Source organism: Cornus florida, unplaced genomic scaffold (genome assembly GCF_030987335.1).
Source record: "Cornus florida cultivar Cherokee Brave unplaced genomic scaffold, ASM3098733v1 CherokeeBrave_3.0.0_Hap2_Chr01, whole genome shotgun sequence".
NCBI classification, from domain to species: Eukaryota; Viridiplantae; Streptophyta; class Magnoliopsida; order Cornales; family Cornaceae; genus Cornus; species Cornus florida.
The window spans coordinates 49,477,832-49,492,531 of NW_026775571.1; the positions used below are offsets into that span (position 1 = coordinate 49,477,832).

Below are 14,700 nucleotides of genomic sequence, written 5' to 3' on the forward strand. Positions count from 1 at the left end.
ATTTTAATATATTATTGTATTAGGGACGGTCAGGACCGTCCTTAATACATTATTTTTAATTATATATTTTCATATATTGTATTAGGGACGGTCAGACCGTCCCTAATACATTAATTTAATTATATATTTTAATATATTATTGTATTAGGGACTGTCAGGACCGTCCCTAATACATTATTTTAATAATATATTTTAATATATTATTGTATTAGGGACAGTCAGACCGTCCCTAATACATTATTTTTAATTATAATTATTATATTAAACCGTATATATATATATATATTGTATGCTTAATTTGTGAATTTAACCATTCCGGATACATACATACAAAACATATACAAAATAGATCCACAATAACATTCAAAAAAATATTACTATCCATAGAATAAAATCAATCCACAATATATATATTCAAGATCCATAAAATATAAAATCTCTAGTTTGCTAAACAAAAACTAAAACCATGTGGTAGCACAAAAAATTGTTCCATCCTCTTCAAGATCCATTATTAATTCTATTGGTGGTTGTGGTGGTGCTTGCTGGTGAGACCATGTTGGTGGCGGCAGCTGATATTGCCATCTTGTTGTTGGTGGCGGCTGCTAAAAATACAAGTCTGCTGGAGGTGGCAGTGGTTGTTGATGCCAATTTGGTGCGGTTTGCTGCTGTTGGGAATCTGATGGAGACTGTTTTTGGTGGAACCATGGTGGCGACTGCTGCTGCTGTTGGAATTGGAGGAACCATGGTGGCGGCTGCTGCTGCTGCTGCTGATATTAGAGGAACCATGGTGGCGGCTGTTGTTGGTACTGCTCAAGCATCTTCTCAAGTTTTTCCATTTTTTCCGCCGTTTGTACACTTCTTTCTTCAGCAATTTCGGCCCTTTTCCTAGAAGCCTCATCATATGATGAAGAGGCACGCTGACGCTTTGGAGCCACGAAACCATGTCCGAATCCACGGCAATATCCCTTCCTTATGCCTAGTTGGTTTTGTACTATCTCAACATCATTTATGGATGGACTCGTACCATCAGAATTTTGAGAATTTTGTGCAGCCTTTTCTTTCATTGCATCCTGCAAAATATTTAAGTTCACTATCAAATTTAAAAAATATGGCATAGGAATAAATCAAGTAATAACAGAAAATGTAATCACACATGCACCAGCACATAAAAATAGAGAGATTAAAGTGATTCGGTTTATAACATGCGCGCATACAGTAAACAATGGCATTTCTTGTATGCCATTTCTTGTATGACATGCTGTTTCTCAACAAATAGAAAAAAAATTTGTACATTTAAATAAATTTAAGACTCACTACTGTCTAAATTATTGTTAGAAACTTTGTGGGTAGTTGGTGCACCAGAAAAATATTAGCAAACAAACCATGGGTTTGACATAGCTAATTTTTTCACAAAAACTCTCTATTATCATTATAATGTGGTCTGATACGAGTTTAACACACAAAAAGTATCCATCACTGCAAAATGGCTGATCAAATCATTAAGGTTCTGGTAGTTTAATAGATTAGAATGGCACCAAAACGCAAGGCACTTTCTGTAACTTGCAACTCTAAGGCACTTTCTTAAACATGGTAAATGGCTGCCCATGTTGTCCCCGTTGCAAGTTGTGCGATTCCATCACCCACATAGCCAAATTTGATATGAAAAAGGAATGATGCATTTTGACATTTAGTAGAAACCAACTATCTCTCCAAAATCCTAATGGTGGGCTCTGGGGCCACAGTGAAGTTCCAATTTTGTTTTTCCAGTCTTTTTGTGCTCTGGAGTTGTTTGGTAAAATAAAAGAATAAGCGTAATGTTTTATATTAGCATAACCAAAAAAAAAAAAAAAAAGAGAAGGTATTTGAATGAGTGCATTTGGGAGTCCATGTATTGACCTTATAAATCTGAAAAAGATGAACATCAACCTATATATATTTTTCTAATAAGCTAAAAAAAGCTTTTCGCTCATCATATGAATATATATATAAAAGCTAAAAAAAGCTTTTAGCTCGTCATATATATATATATATATATATATATATAAATACGTTAATTGAATAATAAACTTAGAATCTCCTATCACTATTAATGATAATAAAGTCAATCGTGCAAACACAATATGGTTGGAGACATACGACCTATAAGCTCCAAGAGTCCCTAAAATAAATGAGTCGACTTCAAGATCTTCATGTCAACTTGATTTTAGAAGCTAAACCCATCAACCTAATTATGATAAGGTTGGTTTAGGAAAGACAGACCCAATGACTTATGGATTGAATTGAACTTAAGTTTTCCACTCTTTCTATCAAGGTCCCAAGGTTTGATCGAGCAGTTTTGCCCCAACATGAATTCAGTTTGACCTTTAGTAGAAACATTGATTCATATAAATGAAATGATTATATCTACTGCAAAAAAGCCACTCTGGGCGTCTGAAATGACAACTTGACATGAATGGAATCCATTTATTGAGCTGCCCAAATTTTAAGTTGATGTGTAATATGAATAACATATAATAGAGTCCACAACTTCCGATTCCGAGTGCAGAGACGCAGATCAAAGAGGAGCAAGGAATTAACCCTGTGAGTCTCTCATCTCTCTCTAAAATGTGTATGTGTGCGTATGTATATAATTTTCTGATAGATGCAATTCCAAAAAGTGTATGTGTGTGTATATATATAATTTCACATAGATATATAGGTTAAAATGTCATAATAGTTGAGGTTACAGACTCACAGAGTAGTTGAAACTGCAGAGCAAATTAATTAAGAATATATTGTGTGCCATTTCTTAGAATATGCAAGACCAGTGATGTATATATAAAATCACATATGCGTATAAATAGAAGAAATTTTGATAGTTGAGATTATTGAGTGCAGATAAATCTACAGAGCAAATTAATCAATTTAGAGTTTTTATAATCTCAATTTTGTAGTCCGAAGAAAAAGAAAAGAAAGAAGAAGGTAGTTAACCTGATACAGGGCTAGAATAAGTTGTAGATTGTCTTTTCTGTAGTGCTTGGAATGAGAATGAAATCCCATTTATAGGAGTGACATGTCTAGAAATAGTTGAAGCTATTGCTAATGAGATAGGAGCGAATAGACTAGGAATAAGGCTCTCTCCCTTTGCAGATTTTATGGAATCCGGAGACTCAAATCCAGAGGCTCTTGGCCTCTATATGGCTGAAACATTGAATAAATATGGCATTCTCTACTGTCACATGGTTGAGCCTAGGGTGAAAACTCGAGGAGAAATATGTGATCTAAATTCAGCTCCTCCCTCTCTGTCATCTAAATTCAGCTCTCAAAAAGAAGAGAAACCAGCCAGGAACACCAGGCAATGCCAATCTTTATGAATTTAGGGGTCCTACAAAGGAGATTTGATATCTCATAAAATGCAGTTAATTTAGATTTGAAGATCTAAAACAATGTCTGGAAAATATTTGATGATCTAATAATGTCATAGGTAGACATATTGATGTAATAAGTAAATATTGATTCTCTACTATCCCAAAACTAAGCTACTAAACTTATAACAATAAATCAGATTTTGATTTCTTGTCTATTTAATTCAAGAAATTAACTAATAAAATATAACATGACGCTCCAAGAGTATCTAGGACAGCTTCTACTGAAGTTGTGTGTGTGTGTGTGTGTGAGAGAGAACAAATACAGCTCAGGATATAGTGGAATGACAACAGGATCTGCAGCTGACCCCATCTAAATAGAGGAATATGCTTTATATATAAGATAACCTTCCTACAGGAGCTGATCGATAAAGTAGCTTGAAGCCTTCATATCACATAATTAAACTAACTAAAAGGAAGAGAATAAAAAAGGGAACAACAATACTTACCAAAAAAAAGAGGTCACATTCATCTTTTCTTTAACACTCCTACAAATGGGATTTTATGTTTTTGGTGGATTTTCAAAGTTACAACCACCCAAACATAATAAAAGAGTACGGATAATTATATATTATATATATGTGCAACCCCACATAAAGCTTATGACATTAAAGTGCTTGCTTCATGGAAAATCACTTCTCACTTTCTCTACATATATATTTAGATAATCATAAAACATAAAAGTGTGTGTATATATATATATATATGTAACAACCACACATAAACCTTATGCATAAAAGGGCTGCTTCATGGAAAATCACCTCACTTTCTCCACACCCCCACACACAAACAAACAGACAGACAGATATATTCATATATATATATAAATGGGTCACTACTTGTTAGAGCAAAGTGAGGCTTCCATTTACAAGCTATTCCATTCTCTCTCTTCTCTCTCCTGCTGGGTAGCAGACTAATCAGTTCTCTAGATACAAGCTATTCCATTCTCTCTCTTCTCTCTCCTGCTATAGGTATAATTTTCAGTTACAACCAAGATTGACGAAACCCTAATTAAAATTAATCTTTACTCTAAACAAGTTTTAATTCAAGAAACCCCAATTAATGGACTGATTCATTAATTTTCATGATACATCCAAAGATCTCATGTATGTATTTAGTAGAAGTGGAAATTTTAAAGAATGTGAGTCAAGACAGAGATGGTGAGGGGTTTCTAGACTTGAAGTATCTTGGAGTTATGGAATGTAAGGGGATAGAACATTTATTTGGCATGAGTTGTTATTAAATCTCCAGATTTCTACCCTAGATATAAGACACATATCTGAACTATGCAAAACAGATAAATTACAAATCCAACACAATCAATCAATGTGGACAATATTATGAGATCCAAATTTCATAATCTAACATGCTAGCTTATAGTTAACTTACAAAATTCCTCTTAGCTTTCTCGTGTGCCCATCCACCTTGTTCCTTAAAATGTGTGTCCTTGTACAAACGAATAGCAGGATCCTCTTCCCTTTCACCGTCCTCATCTTCTTGGCTCTGCCTTTCTTTGAGTTTGACCTATAGTACAAAGTAATAGTGACTATTAGACAAATATATGATTTAGAACGTAGAATATAAAATAAAAAATTTATAATTATTGTTTCGTATATTACGCACATAATCATCGTAACGTCTGGCGAAGGACATTGATCCAGAATAATGTGGAACCTCATTCTTGGAACGATTTTCTTTATTTTTTACACTTATTTCCTAAGTAGTAATTTAAACAATATTACAAGTTAGGAAACCTAAATAACTAGTGAATGAAGTTATTATATTAAATAGTAAAAACAAGTAGTTAAGAAATTGAACCTGAAATTTAGGTGACATCCACGTATCACACAATTTTTCCCAAACAGCATTACCAATACCATTGTAAGGATGGCGGCGTGCATTCTCAATCGGAAAATGCTCTTCAAAATGACACTTCAATTTATATCTATATTTCCTCAACGCGCTAGAAATTCCCATATTTACTCGCTTAAAATCAATGTCATTTGCATATGCATCCACTCCAAAGACCTCCTTTATAATGTAAAATTAAAGTAAGCTATAATTTATAACCAATTGGACCAGTAATCTCTGATTTTTTTTTAACAAAACAAGCATTAAATGATGGTTATCATTACCTTCAAATGGTCATAGCAGACCTCTTTCTCAAAATCTGGAACATCCCTCCACGTTTTATACTTTAGAAGGGCTTCGGTATCTCGTGTATTAATGCCAACCTCAGCCGTCCATAATTTGTTATTTAAACCAACAGGTTTAATATAACCCTCTGCCAAACTCAATTGGAACTGGCCAATTGTTTTCATTAATTTTGTGCAAGGCTTCATTTTTTGCTCTTCCACGCCCTTTTCGTATCGGACCTGAAAAACAAATTTATCATCTTAATTAAAGCGTAGGCATTTTACAAAAGAACTTATAGTTAATCAATGATGAAGCATAATTACCTCCACTTGGTTGTGGCCCTATCTGCTCATTACTACCATCACCTTCCATTCTTTCATTTGTTGAATTCCTATCTTCACCTAATCCACTTGGTTGTGTAGGAGGTGAACTTGTAGATGGTCGCTCAGTTTCAGCCCTGCGGGACCTTAAAACTCTACGCATCGGTTCCTCAGAGGTGTCCATAATTTAGTTTACAAGCTGATATGAAGAATCAAGTGAAATTAAATCAAAATAAACAAGCATATGCAAAATATATTCTGAGTCATCATGTCATATTTACATAATTCCATTGAATAAAAAATTCAATAATTAGAGGCAATATAACTGAATAGATCACATTAAATATAATCATAAACCCAAAAAAAAAAGTAAATGCTTAAATATAACAATTAATTTAGTCAACCAAATCAAAGCTGCAAATTAATGAAGCATAGAAACAATACTTAAAGAGAAATTTAAACAAAAAGTAACTCAAAAGATAAAGCTCGATAATATAATTCAGCTGGTCACTTAAAGTATTAATCATAAAACAATAAAATGAGGTACATGCTCAAGAATAAAAAGCTTCACATGTCATCCAAATCAGTATCATCGTTAGACATTAATTCTGGTTCCTCATCTGAACTATATTGAATGTCAAGAGCTTCAACATTCTCAACATCCCAAAAGTCATCATTAATGGCTGCTTTACCCCTACATTTTTGAATCATTTCAGCATCAAGAGTTTCACCCTCCAAATCGTCCCTGTTCAAAGGGAATGGATCCATGTCCAAGTCCGCTTCAACAACTCCATCCACGATGCTTGGTTCGCTCTCTTGGTATGCTGTAGTGTTGAGCATCTCATCATGTACTCCTGTTTCACCCTCTTTTTCAGGTACATCAAACGAGCTTCTACTTGTTATATCTTGAACTACCTCCCACGTCCCTTGTAATTTGTTGTCTTTGACATAGAAGCATTGCAATGCTTGATTTACTAACACAAACGGCTGATTTTTGTACGCTCTACTGGCTACATTTACACTTGTGAAATAGGTATCTTTATGTACACCGGTACCAATCCTAACATCGAACCAATCACATTTGAAAAGAAAATTTTTTCTACCCAGAGGATATCTTAACTCAATGATATCTGTTAGGGCACCATAGTAATCTTGGTCTTCTCCTTTCATTAACACGCCACTATTCTGTTTTTGTCGATTTTGTTCCCTTTCCTTAGTATGGAACCTAATCCCATTTACAATACACGCGGAATATCGACTTACTAGACATTGAGGTCCACACGCTAATGAATACATATCATCACAAGTTGTTTCCTTTTGATGATGACGCATTTCCTTTATCTATTAAAAGAAGTGTAGTGTTAAATAAATGAATGACAGTTCATTTTAATTAAATTAAAGAATTTTATTTAATTAAGTACAATAGGTGCATAATGGACTTACTTTTGTTTCGAACCACCTCAAATATTCTTTAGCATGTCTTTGAGGAACATTGCGCGGATTTTCTCTCTCAAGTTCTACCTTGTGTTTTCTAAACAATTACATTATGTTAATGATACAATTGTATACATGTATTAAGAAATAGACTATATATTCATAGAAACTGACAAGATATGACATGCAATGAGTTACTTACTCTTCATATGACAAAACATCTTCACAATTCTGTAAAACGTACAATCGGGCCATCTCTATGTCCGCACGGGGCAATATATCCGAACTTTGTGCTCCTATCGGTCGAACCACTTGCTTTAGATCATAAAATGTGGACCAATTATTGTTGTAGTTCCCCTCACTATTTCTTTCTTCTCTATTGAACCTTGTCTCAATCCCTCCGAGAAATTTTGAACAAAATGTGAGGCACTCATTGTCCACGTAAGCTTCCGCAATGGACCCTTCCAGACGTGCTTTGTTACTGACGTACAATTTGAGAGTATGCAAAAATCTACATAACCGTTAATCAAACCAATAATATTTAATAACAAACTAATAAAACTTGTTAAAAAAAATTGTTGGTTTACTAAAAATATACAGCACCTTTCAATCGGGTACATCCATCGATATTGTGCAGGGCCTGCAATGATGGCTTCACGCGGCAAATGCAGAGCCAAGTGCACCATAATGTCAAAAAATGACGGAGGAAATATCATCTCTAACTTACTTAGTATAACAGCAATGTCCCTTTCCATTGCCTCTAAGACATCCACTTTGACAGTTCGACAACACAATTCCTTGAAGAATAAACCAAGCTCAGCTATTGTGTTACAAATATCTGAATTTAAGAATCCTCGTATAGCAATAGGGAGGAGACGTTGTAAGAGAATGTGTGAATCATGACTTTTCAATCCAGATATCTTACAATTATTAACATTCACACACCGACTTATGTTCGATGCATAGCCATCTGGAAACTTAACTGATTTTAGCCATTCACATAGTTGTCTTTTATTATTCTTTGACAATGTGTAGCGCGCTTGTGGCATCTCAAATTTTTCATCATTACGTCTCAAGTGGAGTTCTTTTCTAATCCCAATTGCTTCTAAATCCAACCGACTTTTGAATGTGTCCTTAGTTTTCCCTTCAATGTCCAATAATGTCCCCAACACACTATCGCATATATTTTTCTCTATATGCATAACATCCAGGTTATGCCGCAACAAAATGGTCTTCCAGTAAGGTAGTTCAAAGAAAATACTCTTCTTCGTCGAGTTAAGTTCAAATTCCTCACGAGTTCGCTTCTTTTTATTTGGCCCCTTTCCGAAACTAACCTCGGGTATGAGGTTAAGTTGTTCCAGAATATCATCACCCGTCAACTGCTTTGGTGGCCCTTTGTCTTCACTTTTGCCATTAAATTGCTTGTGATGGCTTCTGAAAATGTGATCTAATGATAAAAACATATAACTTCCCAAGTAGCATATCTTACGTCCGTGTTTCAAAAAACAAGAACATGTTTCTTTGTTACAATTCGGACATGCTAGATAACCCTTTGTCATCCATCCAGATACCATCGCATAGGCGGGAAAATCACTAATGGTCCAAATCATTGCCGCATGCATTTTAAAGTTACATTTACTGTACGCGTCATATGTCATCACACCATCCCGCCACAATTCTTTTAACTCTTCAACCAAAGGTTGCATGTACACATCAATATCATTACCAGGCGATGTTGGACCAGGAATAAGCAACGACATAAATATATATGGCTCCTTCATACATATCCAAGGTGGCAAATTGTAAGGCACAATCATCACAGGCCACATACTATACGCATTGCTCATATTTCCAAATGGATTGAATCCATCAGTTGCTAATCCAACACGAACATTACAAGGATCAGCAGCAAACCAACTATGCTTACTATCAAAATCCTCCCAAGCTTTTGAATCAGCTGGATGTCTTAACTCATTTGTCTCTTTCACACGTTTCTCCTTATGCCACCGCATATCTAAGGCTGTATCCTTTGACATAAACAACCGTTGAAGTCTTGATTTCAATGGGAAGTGCCGGAGAACCTTTTGAGGGATTTTCTTACCCTTACCTTCGTGAGGTTTATACCTCGATTCACCACATTGTGGACAATTTTCTTTACTTGCGTTTTCCCTCCAAAATAGAACACAATCATGTTTACATGCATGTATACAATCATATCCGAGACCCAAGTCTCGTAACAAGCTTTTAGTCTCGTAATGAGACTTTGGTAACACATTATTATCGGGAAGCATATCCTTAAATGCATCAAGCATCATGTCAAATGATTTGTTGCTCATTCGGCTTGTAACCTTCACATGGAACAACTTTAATATCACTGACAACTTAGAGTATTTTTCACAATCTGGCCACAATTCACATTGTGCATCATTTAACAATCTATCAAAGCTTCCTCCTCCAAGCGAATCTTCTTGTTGTGGTGCATTAGAGAAGTTTCCCATTTGTATGTTATCCAACAATTCAAACATATTATCTACATTTCCATCTTCATCGTGGACATTTTCCCTACTGACATTAGCATCAATATTAACATTATTGTTGCTTTGACGAGCCTCCCCGTGATATATCCAATTGGTATACCCCTTGTCCATCCCATTTCTCAAGAGATGCTGCTTAACTTCTTCAATTTGATGATAAGTCCTATTTTTGCAACGACGACATGGACATCGGGACCTACCGTCTACTTCTGCATAACGCCTAGCCACATCAATGAAGTCATGTATGCCATCAAAATACTTTACACTTCCCCTAGTGTGATTATGAATCCAAGACTTATCCATGTAACTGCTTAAATGTACACAAAAAAAAAAGAAAAGAGAAAAAAGAAAAAAAAGAACATATATCCATCAAGAGTTAATAAAGGATATATATATATATATATATATATATATATATATATATGTATGTATGTATATAAGTGTGTGGAGCTCATTATGGAAGGAACAATGAATGAGTGTAAGAACCGTCTTATCATTTCTTTAAAATAGAACCAAAAAAAGAAAAAGAAAGAGTGAAATACAATTAAAGAAAATTGAAAGACATAGTAATTAAGAAATGGAGTTTCTTCATACTATGTTGGTTCACTGCCATGGTCACATGGCATTAGTATTGTAGACACTGGTAGGTATAATTTCCTAGATCTATCTTCTGACCTAGTGAAAAGAGGATGATAGAGGAAGATTTAGATGCACTTTAGATGTTTTGGGTGTATGCAGGTTGTATAGACATAGATGTCTTTCTGGATATTCATGAAATTGGGGAACCCTTAGCTCTAATTAGAGATGAGGGTGTTAAAGAAATGGAGGTGTAGATCTTGGAAGTTGTGTAGATGATAAGGGTTTCCAGAATGGGAGAGCACATAATAGAATTTCCCTGTAATTCTATTGGTTTTTTTGGTAATTGAAATTTGTTAAAGTATTTTTTCGCTGTATTTTTATTTTTATTTGGTTAACTGTTTCATTATTAATTTGAGTTCATGTAATGATGGTGTTGGATAACATTAGATGGATATAAAATGAGTGATGGAATGGAGATTTAAATCTTTATTCAGTATAAATATATGATTGATTCTATTCTAGGTTGTATAACAGTGGAAAAGAGTAATCATGTCATTTTTTGTTTTGTTTTTACTTCTTCAGTTTCAATGACATCTTCTCTGGCAATCTCTCCTAATATTTCTGAGAAATTAATGGTCATTTGAAGGCTTGGGATGAAAAGAAGGTCGAGTAACTCCATCACAGAAATGTTTCCTTCCCTTCCTCGTCGGCATGCCAAACTTGTAAATTTTGATTCTACTTATTCCCCATTAAATATTTAGTCTTATTTATATTCTATCTTTTTTGGAGGCTTGAGAAGGGATTCATCAGCTCCAAATATTCAAATTTGGGGCAGTAGTTAGCAAATTGTTTATAGCCTTCTCACCATGGCTTTGGGTAAGTCTTAAGATAATTAATTTCTAATTTGTTTATGGTATACTGTAGACAAATACGGTTTTGGTTTACTGTAGTCAGTCTAATATGTTTAATTCAAAACTTGTTAAACAAGGGGCGAAAAAGACTTCTACCACTGCACTACAAACTGACTTAAAATCTTCTACAACATTGCAAGATTACAATTCAAACAATGGAAAAAAATTGTCCAGTAAATAGGAGAACACCAACAGCCAAAAACTAAGAGAAGCAATTTTAATGACTAGTTCTGTTATTTTAACCAAATTTTGGAGTAAATAGGAGAAGAGCAGAAGCAAAATAATAATAATAATAATAATAATATAAAGGGCAGCAACTTCTTATTCTTCTGCAAACGCTAGCCCGGTCCAATTTAGTTTTATCTCTCCCTGTTTAAGCTATGTTTTTCTTCCTATCTCCCTGCTCAATCTCTTGAACTAGGCACATCGTCAAAATCAGAAAATATGGTTGTTGAAATAGAGTTTGTTGAAAATTTGTAGTGATAAATCCTATTTAAACTCCATTAATCCAACCATAAAATCAGAAAGAAAGAAAAAAAAATTAATAGCTCAGTTAAAATTTGGTGAAACATGACCAAGAAATCTGAAACTTAAAAGCTCTTGGGTTGATCAAAGCTGGCCCAAGTTTTTAAAAATTCAGTTTTCAAATTTGGTCCAAATGTGAATGACTAATTTAAGCCAAAGATAAAATTGGCTTTTGAATTCCAAAATAAAACCCTTTGTGACGGGTAATCTACATAATGTTATTAATCATTGCAACGAAAAAATAAATTATCTTTCTATGAATTGTAATTAAACAATCAACCATATAACGAAATTTTCAAAATAAAAATCCAATTCTGCCAGCCACGAAAACAAACTTGACAATCAATATATCATTTGTTTTTCCTTTCTTTCAATTTCTCATTTCAAACTGTGGGGGCATGAGCAATAAAACTTTTCAGCTCAATCACTTTCTCTGTTTTTACTTTCCCAATCTCAATGTAAGAACAAACAGAAAGCCTATTTCAACTATATCTCAAGAAATATATAAGGAACACATAACAAAATATATAAGGAACACATCATAGAATATATAAGGGTTTAGATTACCTCCTGATTCTGATAGCTGGCCTCCTCCAAGCCCGAGATTCTCTTCGAAACACCAAAGAATCACTTCTGCAAACCTGATCATCACAAGGAAAGAAGTCATCAAACAAAAGATAGAGCAAGGATAGAAGCAACATGCTGCAACTAATTAATGTGGCATTTGGATGTTCATGAAAACTAAGGATGCTTGATTGTTTCTGGCCAACATAGTTCAAAAAAGATTTTCTTCCTACCTGAACTCACAGTTGTAAAAATGTGGGGAGAACTAGTATGACAAGCAATGACAATACAACATGCGAAAATTTTATTCTGCTTAAAGTCATACCACCTAGCATTACAGAGTCATTCTGAGTCCTTGAAGGACCGAATACTATCTTCATCTTCCATCCTTGCTTGCTTAATTTTAGAAGTTACACTAATAAATATGCCAAAACAAACGAGCACAGACCTAACCTAGAAAGATAACTATACTACATCAAGTCTGCTTCAACCTAATCTTATTAATGACTATGGTGCTCTACCAAGCACCAACTGATAGAATTGGTGTGAGCAAATACCTCCTCAATTTAAATGTTGATGCATATATGTCTTTCTATATACAATTTTAAATTTTTATAGTTTGTGATGCATGTTACATAAATCACTTGAATATAAATATGTGCCGGATCAATGGACTCATATTTTTTTCTAATAAAATACTAGAGCACAGAAGAATGATATAGATGGGGTAATTCTAATTTTTTTTTTTATTAAATTTATTATTCAGTATAAGTGTGACCTCTTCATTTCACTTATTTCTTTGTCTTTTAACTTCATTTCAATTCTATCTTGACCTAATGTAGTTTTACGTTTAATGGCATGGTCAGGAAGTTGATAGCCCATATCCTAAAATGTTGATAAATCTACAAATCTCCTAAGAAGAATTCATAACAGAAGTTTTATTTTTCAGTTTGTGTTGGATATTTCGGAGGGGGAAAGGGCACGTATTGATAGTTCCCTTCAACGTCCTGCATTGGAACATCTCAGCAATTTTTTTTTGGCGAAGTAGGTATTGAATATATGAAACATAAAAAGATTAAACGGAATAAAATAAAATAAAAAAAAAGAAAAAAAAAAGAAAAAGAAAAAATAAGAAAAGAAATTGGCAGTTGCAAGTTCAGAAGCACTACATACCAGAAGTCGGCTGATTCCTTTCCCAGCCAATATCTCTGGTGAAGTCAGCACAAACTTTTCAGCAATAAGTGCACAACATGAACATTCCTGCATTTGCAGATCAGCATGTTCATCCAACTAAACTAGAGACAGAAAATGTACTGGTCGGTATAAAAATTTAAACTAGGTATATGCATATACATACGTGTAAGAATTAAACTTTCTCCAATTAAATTAGTTAAAATATATTTTACCTTTTAAAAAAAATAATAAATAGAAAAACAATAAAAGACAGATTATGCACATCTTTTAAATAATATTTCAAACATTTTCATGGAGAAGATATATATATAATACCCGCCAATATTATAATATCACACTACTTTAAAATTTTCAAACAGCAATTCTAAAAATCAAACTTCTATAACTTATTGGGAATAATATAATAGACATAGAGTAACAGTTGAAGCAAAGGGGCAATAGCTAAATCAAGGCTGGCATGCACAATTCTGCTTGATAATCAACAATTGAAGTAGAAAAAAATAGAAGAATAAAAAAACAAATTAAAAAAAAAAGAAGGAAGAAAGAGAGAGCATGGAAAACCTGTTGAAATCCCTAATTTCCTTGTTCCTAGCTTTATAAAACCAACTTGGTGGGGTTATTTTTTCTAGAATGACCATTATGCATTATGCATTTTATATATTCCCTTGGAATATTAATGACTTTAGAAAATCAACAATCTTCCTAGAACTTTAATAATGAAAATTTTTTTGCTACATTGATTACGCAAACTGTGCAACACAAAAGCCAATGTATAAAAGATACCATATAAGATCAAAGAGATAAAACAGAGGAGATTATACATAGATACATATATATACATCGATATGTACGTATACACAACCGTATTATATCCAAATACCTATTATCATAATTTAAGTTAAATAGAACCCAGAATTCAAATTTTGTCAAAGTGATTTCACAGTGTAATAAGCACATAATGAGTTTTTTAACAAGCACATAACAAATTGAACTTGTTATATCTCAAACCTGTATTTCCCACAGCAATTCACACTCAGACTACAAGCTGACTCCAGATTGTAATTTACCCTTTCGATTGTTAGGCCTTTTGCAATTTTCT

At 33.8% G+C, this 14,700-nt stretch overlaps 2 protein-coding genes across 2 annotated transcripts; both read right to left on the reverse strand.

The window, feature by feature from the left end:
- Positions 1-773: 773 nt before the first annotated feature.
- Positions 774-6,044, reverse strand: LOC132271939 (uncharacterized). The gene is made up of 4 exons (XM_059773445.1): positions 5,864-6,044; positions 5,540-5,688; positions 4,794-4,928; positions 774-1,070 (listed from the first exon to the last, which is right to left on the reverse strand). The coding sequence occupies exons 1-4, from the start codon at positions 6,042-6,044 to the stop codon at positions 774-776; spliced, it is 762 nt and encodes a 253-aa protein (XP_059629428.1).
- A 383-nt stretch (positions 6,045-6,427) lies between these two features.
- Positions 6,428-13,673, reverse strand: LOC132271947 (uncharacterized). The gene is made up of 6 exons (XM_059773456.1): positions 13,581-13,673; positions 12,411-12,484; positions 7,898-10,135; positions 7,497-7,805; positions 7,304-7,391; positions 6,428-7,201 (listed from the first exon to the last, which is right to left on the reverse strand). Exons 1-6 carry the CDS (start codon positions 13,671-13,673, stop codon positions 6,428-6,430), a joined length of 3,576 nt encoding a protein of 1,191 aa, XP_059629439.1.
- Positions 13,674-14,700: the final 1,027 nt, after the last annotated feature.

Excerpts from the sequence above, each read along its gene's own strand:
- LOC132271947 (XM_059773456.1), bottom strand. The coding sequence starts at position 13,673 with ATGCAGGAATGTTCATGTTGTGCACTTATTGCTGAAAAGTTTGTGCTG. Across the intron at positions 7,806-7,897 it reads TGGATGTACCCGATTGAAAG|ATTTTTGCATACTCTCAAAT; the intron begins GTGCTGTATATT and ends ACGGTTATGTAG. Across the intron at positions 7,202-7,303 it reads TGAGGTGGTTCGAAACAAAA|ATAAAGGAAATGCGTCATCA; the intron begins GTAAGTCCATTA and ends TTCTTTTAATAG.
- LOC132271939 (XM_059773445.1), bottom strand. The coding sequence starts at position 6,044 with ATGGACACCTCTGAGGAACCGATGCGTAGAGTTTTAAGGTCCCGCAGG. Across the intron at positions 5,689-5,863 it reads AGGGCCACAACCAAGTGGAG|AGGGTTATATTAAACCTGTT; the intron begins GTAATTATGCTT and ends TGAGTTTGGCAG. Across the intron at positions 1,071-4,793 it reads AGAAAGCTAAGAGGAATTTT|GATGCAATGAAAGAAAAGGC; the intron begins GTAAGTTAACTA and ends AATATTTTGCAG.